Source organism: Acanthaster planci, linkage group LG02, assembly GCF_054643075.1.
Source record: "Acanthaster planci isolate LZ-2023a linkage group LG02, COTS_SCS, whole genome shotgun sequence".
In the NCBI taxonomy this organism is placed as follows: Eukaryota; Metazoa; Echinodermata; class Asteroidea; order Valvatida; family Acanthasteridae; genus Acanthaster; species Acanthaster planci.
In genome coordinates, this window is record NC_141778.1 from 6684241 (window position 1) to 6700363 (window position 16123).

At 42.2% G+C, this 16123-nt stretch overlaps 1 protein-coding gene across 1 annotated transcript; it reads right to left on the bottom strand.

Annotated features, from left to right (window-relative positions):
• Positions 1–508: 508 nt before the first annotated feature.
• LOC110986735 (proton channel OtopLc-like) lies at positions 509–13453 on the bottom strand. Its single transcript, XM_022248890.2, has 7 exons — positions 12585–13453; positions 6568–6748; positions 5803–6065; positions 5024–5228; positions 4312–4433; positions 3429–3509; positions 509–3082 (listed from the first exon to the last, which is right to left on the bottom strand). The coding sequence occupies exons 1-7, from the start codon at positions 12784–12786 to the stop codon at positions 2166–2168; spliced, it is 1971 nt and encodes a 656-aa protein (XP_022104582.1). The 5' UTR covers positions 12787–13453; the 3' UTR covers positions 509–2165.
• Between the last annotated feature and the right edge of the window lie 2670 nt (positions 13454–16123).

Consider the following 16123-nt stretch of genomic DNA (forward strand, 5'->3'; position numbering starts at 1 on the left):
ACTAAAAGCAAAGACAAAGTCACATTGTTTATATGGAAAATCGAAGCATTGTCTTTGGAAGTAAAGATTGATACTTTCAGGCAGAATCTGATGTAGAAGATATCTTTTCAAGCATGCTTGTAATACATAGCTTGCATTAAACATTACTAGCATTAACATTTTAACTTTGCTCTTTGGAAATCTTGAATGATCATCAAAACACAAATTGGCCTTTTCAGCACCTTTCATGACAGGCAGAGGTGAAAAAAAAAGAAACTCCAGCAAAGTCTTGCTTTATACTCCGAACCTATCAGTTTCTGAGTTGAAAATGTGCATTTCGAGATGAGTGGTTAAATAGCATCAAGGATAGAGGGGAAGGCTGTTATCGTTGGTTGATGTTTAGTGTGTAAATTGCAGAAAATGAAAGGAGAGTCTGTCAAGTTCGCACAGAAATATCCCAGTAAAGATCTAAAGTTTTTGCTAAATCCTTGCATGCAAAACCTCCCACATGAAGAGTTCGTCCAACAGATGTTTTAAAATACAATCAGCAGTTTATTTGCGTTTCAAAATAATATGTAGAACATAAGCAGTAACGAATGTATAATGACAGATTTCATTAAATTTCAAGTCCATGACTTCTACCGTAGAGAAAGTACGAAAGCTGGGTGCAATGCAAATGGAAGGACAGTAAAATGGTTGAAATATTGCAGTTTACTTATTGTTAAAACAACTTTCGTAATTATTCAGAACATTTCTGTAGTAAACAAAAAATGGTAGAATGTAGTGCTTATATTTACGAAGAGTATTCTAATCAAGAGTAGGCTAATTTGTATGCGGGGTGAATTTCGTAATACGTTTCAAGTTAAAATTAACGCTTGTACACACATTTGATTTAATCGAACTTCACATGGTTACAACCAATTCTAAACATTCATAAATTTGAAAATAACTAAACCTGGGATACAGTGTTTATGTAGTGACATTCTAACCCATATTACATTTTACATTTCAAGGTGAAGTGTAATGCAAGAGATCTGTACGTTTTACAGTCAAATCTAAAGCATTACCCAATATGCCGTATTATCATGCAACTGTTCTAATAATCATAGGCCACGAAAGTGATGTAGATAATTGCACGAAAGTATTGGCGAACCCTTCATTCATATGAGAGAAAAATTTGATAACAAAAAGGTCATAAAGCATTCACGGGAGTGATGTGTAAAAACAGAAACAACGGAAACGCGAGCTGTCAACTCCCAAGATCCGCCCTGTGTAGTGCACCTACGCCCACCTCAAAAGAGGACGTCCAAGTGACGTCACTGGTACACTAAAAGATATCGTGATGCTCGGAACGCACATGCTTGCATGTTAAAACTTATAGTGACGTACTTCACGTCCTCTGTGTATCAAACATATATTACACAGTTAGCATGAAATGATACAAGATCCTTACCATCGCCAAATATATTGCAGAAGTGTAACATTTTATAATGGTACCCAGCCATTTTCATTAAAAAGGAGACATGCATGGCTTGTTGACCAGATAGACAGGCACCCGCCTTTAACCTGGTAGAAATATTTTTAACAATCTTTACATGGATATGGGCTACATTTTGTACACTTTCAACAATACATGTACACTCCCAACCTTGGTTAACTTTAAAAAAAAAACTTTCAGGCAATACTAAAGCCAAAATAGACTGAGACTAAAAGCAAAACATTAAAATGATTCAGTATTACCGTGATGAAGTTTATGTTAGCGGAAGGATATGATCTTAAGATCATCACTGCCATCAGAATTATATGCATTGCATCTCCTGATACAACGTGTACGTGTACATGAACTTCTTTACACTCAGTTATGTTTCCACTAAACCGGGTAAAGTTTTCATTAATGTATAAAGTTACAGAAATAAAGCTGATGCCAAGCGTTAAGCCAGTTTTGACTTTTTTGCTCAAATTTTATCATTTATACATTGTACACAGAGCAATAAAACAGTGGCGCTTGTAAATTAAGCCGACGTATGCTTTGTTGTTTATTAAAGCACAGATCTGGTAAGCAGGTCTTTCATAAGAACGTCTGAAATATCACATCACTTCTTACAAAGCAACGCATGCATAGATTTTGGATGCGAAGCTGACCTAATTTCAGCAGGCCTAGCATGTTTTTTAAGTCTGCTCGCGCTCTAGTGGTGATGTCCTCCATTCGCCTCCACGCCCGGTAAATTCCAAACCTCAAAAAAGCACGCAGTTGAGTGGAACCGGAACAAGATCTCCAAAGGTGCTGCCAGATGGACAATGACGTACCAAGATGTGGCCCCGTAGTAGCCGTTCTCCAGGGCGTACAGATCGTAGCCTCCTTTCAGCTCGTAGGTGCTGATCAGCCACCAGGTGATGTTGCTCACTAGGAGGAACATGAGTAGCTGCTTGGTGCGTGTATGACGGAAGTCCGCCGGCGGTTTGCGGTGCATGGCGTCCAGTATCAACACGCACTGCAGCACGGTCTGTATGATGTGCGTGAAGTCGTCAAAGAAAACCAGACCGGAGTGGATCTGACTCAGTGAGGACACGGCCGCCACGAAGGTGTAAGTGCTCTGTAGGAGGCTCCCACTGACGCAGATGAGCAGCAGCGCCGCGTCCACACGATGCGCAGGCCCGGAGTGGTGGTCTTGCTGCCAGCCGCCTTTGTGGATCCCGATGAAGGCGCCCACACAGGCGACGATGCAGACGATGTTCAGAAAGACGCGGTAGCCGCGGTAGCTCATGAAGCTCTGGTCGCGCTTCTCGTAGTCACCTAGGTAGATGATGTTGAGGATCAGAATGATGACGCCACACATGGTGCAAAGCACGCCTACCAGGAGACCACACTCAAAGCTGAAGTTGAACTGCCGGTTGCTAGGTTCCTTATGCGGGTGGTGAACCTTCCGTCCGATATTCTGCCACATGATGTAGGCCATGGCGCCTGCAATGATGGTGTACTCAATGGTGAAGGAATACAGAAAGACGGAGGCCTTGTAGACTGCACCACTCAGCCCTTCAGCGGTCTTGCCAATGTAGCAAGGATCAATAGGGTACCCGCCGGTATTGTTGAAAGTTCCGTTGTCTTTTAGAAATGGGGGGAAATAAGTAGGGTTAAGATTTCGTTTCGTAATCCTGCTCCCCAAATCATGTTATCATAAGGCGCTTTTGAGTGGGAAGATGGAAGACTGATTGAGTGGAAGATGGAAGACTGACAGTGAGAATGTGCATTATCTCCTTATCCCCAATGCATCTTTGGACAAAACCTGACATGGGGTTTTTACCGATAATATCAAACTACTTATTAGAGCACGGGGTGACCTAATTTGCCACATCTTTAACCTCATTCGTCAGAGTTGCTTCATTTTCATTTCAAGATAGCTCACTAAGTCCTGAAAAAACAGATCTGAGACACTGCCTATGCTACTTACACGAATAACCTTTCGAGTACAGATTTCCATGGCCCATTGCAGAACTATCTGACACAAGATGACCCAGCTTGCCGGTGTAACCTGGCGAAAAAGCAGAAACACGCTCTCAAAAATATTAGGAATTGTTTAGGAACAACTGTGTAAGTGAAAGTGAGTCGCGCGAGCACATGCACACTCAATCGAAGCTGTCTGGTTTTGCTATTATGAACATACTTTCCCTTTGGTTTGTACATACTATCTATTGACGACGAGAACTAAGGGTTCTCTTTTCTCTTAGGTAGTCCTAAGTTCCAAGTCCTAAAGAACAGCCAGCCTCCCTCTCCCCAACATGTGAGTTTTCACCTGCAATTGAGGCCCTTGTTCTTCATAATGACCCCTCATTTGCTCATACTTGAAAATCTGGACGACTTCCGATGTGTTTTCTACACGAATTTAAACAGGGGGCCCTCGGTAAATTTGCGAGCCCATTGCCCTCTATTGCCCAGGGTCCCTCAATGAATGCATAATCTCCTGAGTACAATACGTTCAAGAACCTTCAGTCGGCGCCTTCACTACATTTTTATACTTCGTCGTTTCATGAAAGACTACCATGATATTTTGTGGACTCTCGACCAACCGTGGAATCAATTTTCAAGTTGAATTTGAAAATATGTACACGTTCACTAATTAAACAACCTTATATGAATGCTGAACAATACATGTACATGTAAATGCTTTGTACTAAGTCCGGTTATACGGCCAAATTTTATTTCTCCCATTTTGGTAATTCACCATTATTGGCAAATGGACAAAATGTCCTTGTGAGATGTGTCATGATTCCTCTGAGTGACGTTTAATTTTACTAAAGGTACCGTTCTTAAGTCGTGGCCTTTGTAAGTCCTACCTCCATCGCCTTTGGTCATGCTAGACTTGAGATAGTCCAAGAGAAAGTCCTCCCATGTTTCTTCCACTAAAGTGCGCACACAAAGTGCCGCATTTGTTGCCATGAGGTGCATAACGGCAAGTCTGTGTTGAAAGAAATAAGAAGGGCAATATTGTCTTATCCTCCCTTTGACGTGAAATTAAAGACGTTCGAGAACCGACAAGGAGTGTAAGGGCTGTGGTTACAGGTAGCGGACAAATACTTACATAGACTATCACTCTACACACAAGGTCCACATTGATTGGAGCATTGTAACAGCGGATGGTCCGAACAAACGCCCCACAAAAATGCCTCCCCGACAAAAGACTAAGGAAACACAAAGACACCACCGAAAAAATACGCCGTTACTTTACCGGCTACGCTGTGGCATGTCTTGAGTTATATTTGGTACTGAAAAGCCCTTTTGGGCGTGGGTTAATGTTGTATATATTCTAGCATGAACATTTTTTCCTTTTGTTGTTATGCTAAGCCAAAACAAGCCTCACTGGTAGGAGAGCGCATTTCGCGGGAATTGGTTATCCCAAATTACCAATGGCGCGCTTCACTGAAGGCATGTTGAAGGGCACACCAAATAGGCTGCTCTGGCAGGGTCAATAGGTCGACCAAAAAGCAACACTTTTAAAAATGCCGATGGCATTATTTTCTGGTTGAGTTTGCTTTTTCATATACGTACTTGGCGACAGGCTTCCAACGAACCAAACAGTATTTGGAAAACCGCCAGAAATAGTAGATCTGTAGCATGGTGAAGGCCACGCAGAGTATATTCCCGCAAGCAAAGACTCCCTGGTTACCGCAGTTTTTCCCGCTCAGCTCTATGTAGGTGGCAGTACGCATGATCATCCACAGACAGCTGCCAGTTCCGAAGAACAGAAGGCCCACTGAACGGTAAGAGGAAGAGAAACGGAGTGTGTCAGTAAACGGAGTGTGTCTTAGTAGGGTCTCATCGTGCAGAGTTGAAAACGCCATATTTTACTGTCAACGTAGTGTTTGAGCATAAAAGTCTGTACTTCACAATCAGGCGACCTTCGTGATCTTTGGTTTTCTTCGATATAGATTTGGAATTCGATAAAAGGATTTCTTTGCTTTGAAACGCATTTTCTCATGCGATGGATCTCAAAAGATCCCTTGGTTAAACTTGACGTTTCCATCTTGATCCTTGGTCGTCATTAGTTCACCGCAGGTTTTCAGTAGCGCAATACGCAAGCGTAGGCCTAAGAGGTACTGCGTTGAACGCGTCCGTGGGAATTCGCTCAGGCAAATTGTCCTTCAGAGTGTGCCAGGCATTGTGGATTGCCTGCTGTTCAAATACATTCATGTATATTCAGAGTTCAAGTTTACCTGGTTTATTCTTTGCATGAACTCTATCCAATGAGTGCTTAACAAAAAGTGCGTCATGCATTTGCTCTTCAACCACCCTGTACCAGTTGTGGAGACCAGTGGGATGGAACTCACCGTACAAGTATCGGCTTCCGGCCTCGGCGTCGGTGCGCTCCTCGTCGTCACTGGAGGGCAGCGGCCGCTTCAGCACCACTACCACCAGGATCCAGGCGATGGCGATCAGGTAGAGCATGATGAAGAAGCCCTCCACGTGGGCCGGGGTGACTGCGTTCTGCCCGTCAGAGTAGCGGAGAAAGATCTGGGCCGTGTCCAGCACGATTACGATGGTGACCACCATCATCGCATGCATCATGCTCAGGAGCGTCCACACATCGTCACTGAAAGGCAGGATCCATTCTTGCACATTATTAAACGCAACTGCACTATTCCTTTCCTCTTTAACATCACAAATTACTCCTTTCCCATTCTTTAGAGGCTTAATATTCTTGTATTAAAAACAAAACGCTGCCCAGATGTCACATGCTTCATTACCCGGTACTACTCCAATAGCTGCAAGTTCAAAGTTGCAATATATGGACGCCTGCAAGCAGAGAATAGTGAGTTCTAGTCTATGGTGGGACGAGTACAGAGATCCCAAACATTTTGATCATTTTCAAGCGAAGCCAGGAGATATTAGTTGAACCCTGTATGACTATACAGCTTCTGGTCAAACCTTTGGAACGTTTCGAAGTGTGGCAGCAATAGCGAACATTGAAATAGCGAACATTTTTAGGGACACAATTTTTATTTCAGTAGTGAAACGATATCCTGAACAGGTATTTCTGAAGGTAATGTGTTTTCAATATCTTGACACTAACTTACTTATGTCATAGTACTCACGTATCATCATCGTGGTCGTCTTCCATGAGTCGCTCGTTGTACTGGTGAGTGTCAGGCTCCACGCCAATGTGGACCCCGGTCGGGTATCGCAAGCTTAGTTCTAGAGTGCCCATCTCTGTTTCGTCAGCTTCTTGCACGCGGTAGTCCTCGGGTGGCTCAGGTGCATACACAATATTGTATGCTGTAAGAAGGAACCCCATGAAGTCACGTGCACATTACAATACATCTTTCAAAATAGTTCAGTGGAAAATGAAAAGTTTGGGGAACAAACAGGATGTATACGCATCATGCTCAACAATGCCAGTGGCCCAGGAACCAAAGTTGTGTAACCATTGCAGGTGGTTCAGAAGCCACAGGGAGGTGAACGAGGGCAGAGTTTTTGCCGTCTAGCTGGTGTCATGGAGATCAGAGACCAAGGGAGCTAAAACCGACTTGTAATCATTGACTGGATTAAACCCAAAAGGGCTGTGCATCTTTCTGAAGACTCTTTTCTTCAGAATTGGTAATATAATCTGTTATCATTTAACTGACAAAAAGATCCTAGTCATATGGTTGGTGTCACTCACATCACCTGACATTTACTATTGCCGTCATTCACACAGGGCCTCAATAAGGCCACTTTAAAAAAAGATTTTTAAGACATGTACTTTGGTACGCATGCTGATCTGGACTGCCGCAACTACGGAACGAAAGCGCCATGTTCACTTCAGACTCGTCACAGACGTAAACATGACATTGTGTGTATGTGCTCAAGTTGCACGTTGTGGGTGCACAAGGTTGTGTGGGCGTTGTAGACACTACGGGGGACAGCTAAGGACATCGGAAAAGACAACTTTCCAAGAAAAAAACCACGGGGCAAGATTTTTTGAGGTGGGCCCTGATGCAAAACTAATTATTTCTTTTTTTCATTTGGTCTAAGTCCCATTCGCCCGTGGTGGATGAGATTTACTATTCAACAGTTTCGATCATCCTAACTGTTTCCGCAGCTTTTGAACAGTCGAACAGTCTAATTTTGAAAGCCGACTAAAAGGAATACGGCGACGAAAACAGATGTGTCAATGTTTGCGTCCTTTTCGGACACTAATTTAAAGGACGTGTTCGATGCAACGGACTTAGATCTCTTAGTCACTTATTCAAAACAACTACTGAGGGGCTTTTAATTGCAAAGTGCAAGGAATGTAATCGCTTGGTAAAGTCTGTCTAGATTTTACTTGAGAACAATATTTCTCCTATTCCACTCTGACCCACTAATACATGTAAATTTACAATGAAAATCACCTGTTTTAATGCACTTTAATGCACTGTACACGTCACCCAGTCTCCTTGGGTTTAGTTAATTTTCTTTTACCTGTATTTGGTAATTATGATAGTCCTCACATTGACAGGGTTTCCAAAGTGATTGCGTTTGGTGTAGTACTTCTTTCCCTTAAGGTCTACTTTCGCGATGACTGTTTTGAAGACAGGTGCATGTACAAGGAAACACCCGTGCAAGCTTGATAGAAATGAAGACTGGTTCCAGTACAAGGCATCTTGAAAAGCTCTGTAGGTCTAGACAGGCATGTTAATTAGCACATATAACTGAGGGACTTACAGAACAGACCTTGAGCCTTCACTCGGTGTGCTGTTAAGGCCTCAGAGTATACTTGGTAAGGTCTCAATCTTATCCCTTTACCTTAAACTACGTGCTTCCGTTATCGATAGGATGAACTAGCAATCCAACTAAATATAGCCCCGTTGGTAAGGGCATGTGAGAAATGTCACCACAGCTGTAAGAGACATGCATGCTTGCCAGCACTGGTCTTGATCCCGAGAGGTTTCTTAGATAAAATTTCCATACTAATGTCAGTCTCTTACGCCGTTTTGAAACAAGACTATAAATTAACACTTGTTCAGCTGCCATCACAAATTCTCCCCGATTTAGGTCGAATCTCCCCCAGCACCCCAATGTTTTGAATGTGAAAAAAATTGGTTGCTGAATCAAATGAATAAACTGAAATAAAATAGTATGTATTAAGGATGACTACTGAAATTGGTTCTTTTTCTGAAGCAAGACAAATCAACCACACTACACTGGAACAAAGTATTACCAAAATGAACGAAACTGCAACTATATGGCCTTTGGGAGGAAAGAATGCATTCAAGCTCACATGCGCAACAAACATGGTGGTCAGCAAACTTCCACCCATTTGGGTAGCGGGAGTGGAGCAATTACGTTTTCCTATATTCTGCTAAATTCTTGCGCTATACAGGCAGCAGAAGGAGGTGTGAATGCTAAAGATAGAGTATAGATTTTGCCCAGATCAGGTTAAGAGAAATGGATAAAAATGACTCACTTCCAGTTGACGAAAGTTTATTAATAGACCAGATTATTCTGGGTGGATTTTAGGAGTCCAAGGAGGTGGCCCAGAAATTACAATTGGGAAGACGAATGATTCAAAAATAAGCTTTGATGCTACACGTGTTTCAGAAAGGGCATGGGAAAGTTATTGCCTGTACATTTGATTCAGTCGTGTATCGGGTAGGTCTCCCAAACGTTACATGTTATGCTCTTCCAGCCTCTGTTGCCTGTACACACGGTAGAGGGGGCTCGTGCGGGCTGTTTTCGAGCGCCCTATGACACTTTTATTGCAGGTTCATACTTATTAAAACCCTGTAGGTTTTTGTCACCCGGTCAAATTTCCTTCCAGTGCGAAATACCTGTGTATAAGGTAAGAAATGCTTATGGTCATGAACTTGGAGGTGATATTTCACTTGTCTGCAACTGTGCTACCCACAGTGGCAGACTTTCCTATTACATATTGACGGTTGGGGTGCCACTGAGAAAGGAAAACAAGAAATATATTTTGCAGACCTGCATTTTTGATCAGCGTGTGTTTGTAGCAGTGATATAGCCTCTGATATGGCCGGTCGTCGTTTTAAGGGAAGAAAACTGCTAAGTTGGTGATGACGACTGCGCTTCAGTTAGGTCCTATTTAAACTGACCTTCGTCACTGAATGAGGGTGCCTTAATTTGGAAGGTTAATTTTTCCGAGGACACCTCCGCTCCTGTAACGTTGCTGGGTAGGTCTAAATGTTACTTCCTTCCCTATAGGAAAGGGACCGCGCTGCCCGAAGGGTTGAAATTCTTGACCTCTTCTTCTGTGTTTCCGCAAGAAATTAATGGCGACTTTGAGCCACATCCCTCTCATGAATCACTGCAAAGGTCACTTAATATTTTAGAGAAAAAGGCGGGATCTGGACTGGAAAATGCATAGGAAAATTTACAAATCAGGAAAATTTACAAATCTCTGTCATTTTTTATTCAGGGCAAACCTAACTAAGGAAATGGGAGTCTTATGACTATTTCAGCTACAAATTCTCCAGAATAGTTTCGTCGTTATTGTTACACAAGAATTACCCCGCAGAAAACAAATCTTCGGAAATAAAGAGTTAAATTGTGTTACAAATTACCAGTACTTGTCATTATTCTCATTGCATAATAAAATAGTGCTTCTTGCCTTCAGCGACGAAACTGAAACAGACAAGTCATTACACGATAAATAACAGTCATTTTCCAAATCTTGTGATGAAGTATCCCCCCAAAGTTTAGCTGTAAACATGAATGCCCCACTCTTTTCACTGTACCATGATCCATTGTTCGGCGCCTCTTGGTGAATCCAAACGTTTACCGTATGAGCTAAAAATGCACATATAGCCGTTACTCTTACCTCCAAAGAGGATACTGGGTATAGATTTTTCACTCTGAAAACAATACCATTCATTCTATTCGTGCTTCCGTGTCAAGTTTGGCGCATGATCACAAAGACAGCGTCTACGTAAGTAAGAAGTAAGAAATTACTTCAGTCGTGAGTTCAGACTGGCTTGAATATGTTGATGTTTTCCGGTTTATTTCTGCCCATGATTGAGCAGATTCTCACCTGCATATTACATCAGGACCTAGCTAGGTTTTATCCATTTCAGTTGTACTGAAGGATAATTCGTTTATTAATTAAACCGCTTGTTTTTACGTAAGCTGTTCTGAAAGATCACAGTCACTTCGTCTGTTTCACGAGACACTGAAGCTCCTTCTGCCTCCACTGGAAACTGAACAGAAGCGACGTGAGTCAGTTAGAGCCTTGTCAGGGTTGAACACTCATCCCGTAAACTTCCTGTGGGACGCTGATATTTCTGTCCTCCCCAAACTTCAAGAAAGAAATCTTGCGCTAAAATTAAAGCGAACCTGACCATGCACTTCTGGTGTGCGCTGTGCGTCACTTACTCAAGATAATTCCCCAAAGACGCCACTTACGACCCCAAAAAAATCCAGCAAAAAATCCTAATCTGATTCTTCGGCTTTCGTTAAGAGGGGCACCAGACTCATGAGGGCAACACATCTGCATGATTGCACAATGTCCGACTAAATGCTGACCCGAGTAGAAGATACTTTTCATATTTTCAAGATGTATTTTTGCGTTGGGGAGATGTTAATTTATATAACGGGTTTTGCCCTTACCCAACGTATATATTAATAAACACTGTATGCTCAGTGCTTGCGAGAGCTTGCGAGTCTCACCCGAGTAATCCCGTGACTTTTTCGCAAGCTCTCGGACAAGCACTAAGCATACAGTATTTATTAATATATACGTTGGGTAAGGGCAAAACCTGTTATATAAATTAATTTTTCATATTAGTAAGAGAAAATCAGAACAGGACACGACAAATTAGAGCACAACATTGCCATCTCTTGCTGTCATTAGATTATTCATATGTGTAAGCAACATTAATTAGTTGGAGGGGGATGTCTTGATCATCTGCCCTGACATAAATGGAAGCGTATAATACCACTCGGGGGTATGTTCAGTATGCCTGTTTGTGTTTATGTCTGTAAAAGGTTGGTGTTTCTACGATGTTTAATACGAATTGTATATTTGTTTATTGTTTACCACTTCATGAACTACAAATCCTCGCTTAGTTTAACACTGGGCAATGCACGTTACGTTTAAAATTGTAAAATGGCCAAAATATTCCTCCTGGGAATAACAAAAGTCTCCCTATACATCCAAAAAGTACACAAAAAATGCGGGAAAATAAGCTTGGGAAGGTGTCACGAATAGCGAAAGCACCTTGCACAAGATCCAAATAAAAACCCACCGTCGATCGGCTGGATAGGAACTGTAAATTTATGAATTGACATGATCAATTTGATGAGGAGTATAGCGACCTGAGATGACATTTAGCGAGCGAGTAACCTTACTCTCCCACTAAGACTGCACGACCCATTTTGAATTTGGCATGATAATGACTTTCCGGCTGAAGGGAAAATTATTCATAACTTGTAAAAACCCTCCAAGAAACCATTTTTTCGGATACGACTTGATTGGAACACCCAGAAACTTCTATGCCATCTTCCTAGAAGTGTCCATGCTGTTTCGCATGTGCACACTAATTGGTCCGGAAGCGATCCAGTATGAATCACAGGAACGAATCAGAAAATAGCTTGAGCCAGCGTCTTCCCACAGGACTATATTCTAGGGCGATCATCATAGCGACCTACACGGGACTGCTTGGAAGACCAGGCTAGCTTTGAAATGCACGTTACGAAGGTACATTGGACTACAATCGAGGAAATGCTCTTCCCGAATTTGTCCAAATAATTGCTATATGTGGATCATGAGCAAACAGTTGCCAAAAATGTCTCTATCGCAACTCAATTAATATCAACGTTTCACTGCAAAGCAAATAATGGAACCCGCATTTGGAAAGTGAAGTATAAAGTTGTTGTTACCATTTCAGCCTTCGCAGTTGTATAAGTTTAAGAGTTTTGTGTGACAAAATTAGCAAGCATTTTTCCTTTCATTCTGGTATGAGGCCTTTGTTAGCGAGTCGTTCTGACTTTTGAAGGACTCAATCCCGCCAAAGCTACAGACCGTGATGCCTTAGCAAGTCTACATACACCACACCCTTCATATCTTTGCGACCACACCCGTCAGGTAGTCTGACAGACAACATGTTCCAGTGTTTGTAATGGCCCCGCCTACCTTTTTCGACTTTCCTCTTGGTCCGGTCCCACAGCGCGCTAAAGTTCTTCTGCAGCGAGGCCAAGTTAAGACTGGGCGGCCGGTTGTGGTCCACCCGATTGTAGTCCTGCCGGTATCGCTGCCCACGCCCGAGGGACGAGGCCTGACCAGGATGGGCTCCTCCTACGCCGAAGTTAGCCCCACGGTAAGGGACCACATGCATCCGGGACGGCCTGGTGAGCGATCAGTGATGGAGACCCGAACACGGTCAGCTCCGGCTTGGTCGGCCCGACCCTGTCCCCCGTCCTTTTTATGCGGCCCACCACGGGAGGATGGGAGTCAGCAAAGGGTCACGTAGCTACCAATGCTAACTGTTCGGCTTCAGGTCTCGACAGCAAGAGCCCAGTAGAAGGGTCTGGCACTGCGTACCTTGAGCTGATCGGAAGAGGCCATTAGTGACGGAGTGGAAATGCTACGCAGTTGACGCACGATGTCAACCAAGAGGAAGAAGAAATTACAGGGGGGAACTTTGGAATATTCCATTTCAATTCGAGGGAGCAACTCATCGGATTTTCTTTCCATATTCTGACCACCTGATAATTAGAATAGAATTAAAAACTGAAAGGGTTGTGTGCAATCGACTTTTCGAAATATTGATGTTATGTACATTTAAAACTATACTCTAAATTACTTACTAAGGAAAAAACTTTTTAAAATTCGTATCTGCTAAAACGGTGACTGTAGCTTGCAGTGATGAAGTTACCTCTTTACCAACTGCGCATGCGCTTGTGATAATTTCACACCTATGACACCTATGGCTCCTGGATGGAACAACCAATCACGAGCCCTGTCTGCATGCACAGACAGGCCATCACAGGTGAAACATTACAGGGGAAACACTTTGGGTTTTCGGTCCAAATGAGACGTCGGTGGCCATGGAAAATACTGCTGTGTGGTAGCTCGTAGAAAGCACTGTGAATCTTATCATTTGGACTCTCTGTGTGTGTTTTTCCCCGCAATTTCATTGCAGATAATGCAATAAAAATGGCAGCGCTGAAAATAAGCGATCATCAGGACATGTCAGAGGGACGTTTCGTAGATATTTACGCCTTCATAGACTGGCAGAATTGTCCTATGAAGTCCCATTTTTGAGGCAGCGAAAACTCAATGCCTGGTTTCCTGCCAAGGGAAGGACTTTGAAGACAGAATTTCCTAGAAGTAATGACGCAGTGCATGAAATATGCGTCTACTTTCCGTTCCGTATGCTCTTGCATTTTCACTGGAACGATCTTGCCCTTTTGACAGTAACTCCTGTAATCCTAGCATCTTAGCTTATAGGTACTACTTGGTAACAAGGTTACCTTAGCAAGACGATGAGCCTGTAATAAGATTGCGAACTTACAGACTTTCCTCCCCAATGAAGCACCGACAAGGAGAAAATAAATTTGTTTGGGTTTTATGCTCATGAATACCTCCATATTCATCAGCCACAGCGTGTTGTCACCCAAGGCAAAAGTGTAGTGTCTCTATAGTTCTGTGTGCAAATATACATCACACTAATTTCTACAATTTTTGGAGTAAGTACCACGTTTACCTGTTTATCTTGTTTGGCATTTGTATAATACACAGACAAATTGGGTACGTAAGTTCCTGTCACAGTACAGTGAGACAGATAAGAACTGCTCGTCGGTATTCAAGTTGTGTTTGTCATACTAGTAAGATTTTAAAAAGATTTTCGAAATTGCCGGAAGGCATTGTCATATTGACAAAAGTCCTTGTGTAGGGTTCTGGTCATGGTCACGAAAAACTATCTCTTGTCTTGTCATACTAACAACGTGTTGTCACCAACCGTAGCTGGGTAGTCGTATGCCCAGACGTTTGCAGAATTAGGCAGGAGGTCTTTCAATTTATATCTTGTCAATATGACATTTCATCATGATGATTTTGCACACTGTCATATAGGGAAATTTGATCATGTATCAAACGACAAGAAAAGTGTCGTAGCTTAAAGGTTCACGACAGCAAACCAAAACTTATAAGATTAATCACAACGATTTGAAATATTTAGTTACAAAATACACATTTGTGTAAATTAATGTTGTTCTTGTTCAAAAATTTCACCAAAGCATTCAGGATATTTAAACATTTTGGTATTTAAATTGCATGTGTTCACCATAGGCAATTCTCTTTTTGTGCAATATAGTGTGCAAAATCAACGCAGTTACTAAGAAAACTTCTCGTTTTGGTGTAAGACGAAAATTGCAACCGATACCCTTTGTCTTACTGTAGGCCTATTCCCTTCATTGGCGTAGACCTATATTCCACTGTATATTCGGTGTTGTTCGGGTGCTTGTGAGATACACAAACCTTCCTTGAGAATGGAAGTTTTAGGGGGTTTTAGTGTCATTGTGTACACGATGCGTACAAGGGGGGGTTCAAGCCAGTGCGTACCGTACGTAAACCGAAAATTTGCCTTTAATCAATCACCAAAAATAATAATTTTGCAATGCGTCTTGTATTTTAGCAGTATTCGCGGAAACCTAAGCATATTAGTACGAAATCATTTTTCTTAGGTGCAAAACAGTATTATATTTCCTCACTGTGTTAAAACATAAGGTCCAAAGTAACTACGTGCATTAGAGAAAACAGGTACCGCAGGATGATTATTGTTTTATTCAAACAACATCTTTTTAAGCCTAAACATTTAAACATTTTCTCTGGCCGTTAATAAAGAAATATAAAAACCTGTTATTACTTTGGTCATTTATTTTAGAATTTGGAAGCGACGTGCGAATAACAGTAGTACAGTAGATGCACAATGTACTGTACTGTAAGTCAAAAGATAATTATGTGGAATGCGTATGCGTACGGGGGGAGCCACTGCGTACTATACTCCATACAAGGGGAGGGGGCGTCTGAAAAGTCGGCTAAAAACTTCCGGGTCAGATTGACCCAGAATTGGGTCCCATTCGGTATAACCCTTTTCTGGGTCAAAATATGACCCTCTTTCGGGTGATATTTTAACCCTTTTGGGGTCATATTTGACCCTTTGGTCATAATTTGATCGGTAAGTTACTCGCAGATTTCCCGGCTCACTCCGGCGTAGACTTGCAACAAGAAGTTGTCCATGTTGTTACGAATGACTTATTTCTACAATGGACGCAATTTCTCTCTGCGCTTCATGTTTAGAAAATAAATTGACAGCATATTTGATTTCTTTCTTTAATTCAGCAGCACTAGCATCACAAACAACTTAAGATGATTCTTAGAAGGAATGGCGCTTTGTGTTTATCATTATCGACTGCCATTTTGTGAGAAGAGCAACATTATGGCGCCACCAATACTGTGACCTTGCCTGCCAGGGGGATATGACTTTGGGAAGTTTGCTGGGCCCCCAGGATAGGCCCAGAACATTAGGACAAATACATAGTATGTAACATGGGATCAAAAATCTACTAGTCTAATGACACGATATACATATATCACATTATAATGTATCGTGTTATTTAGCATGTACGGCTACAAACAACATGTCCCAATGCGCTCAACAGGGCCTGTTC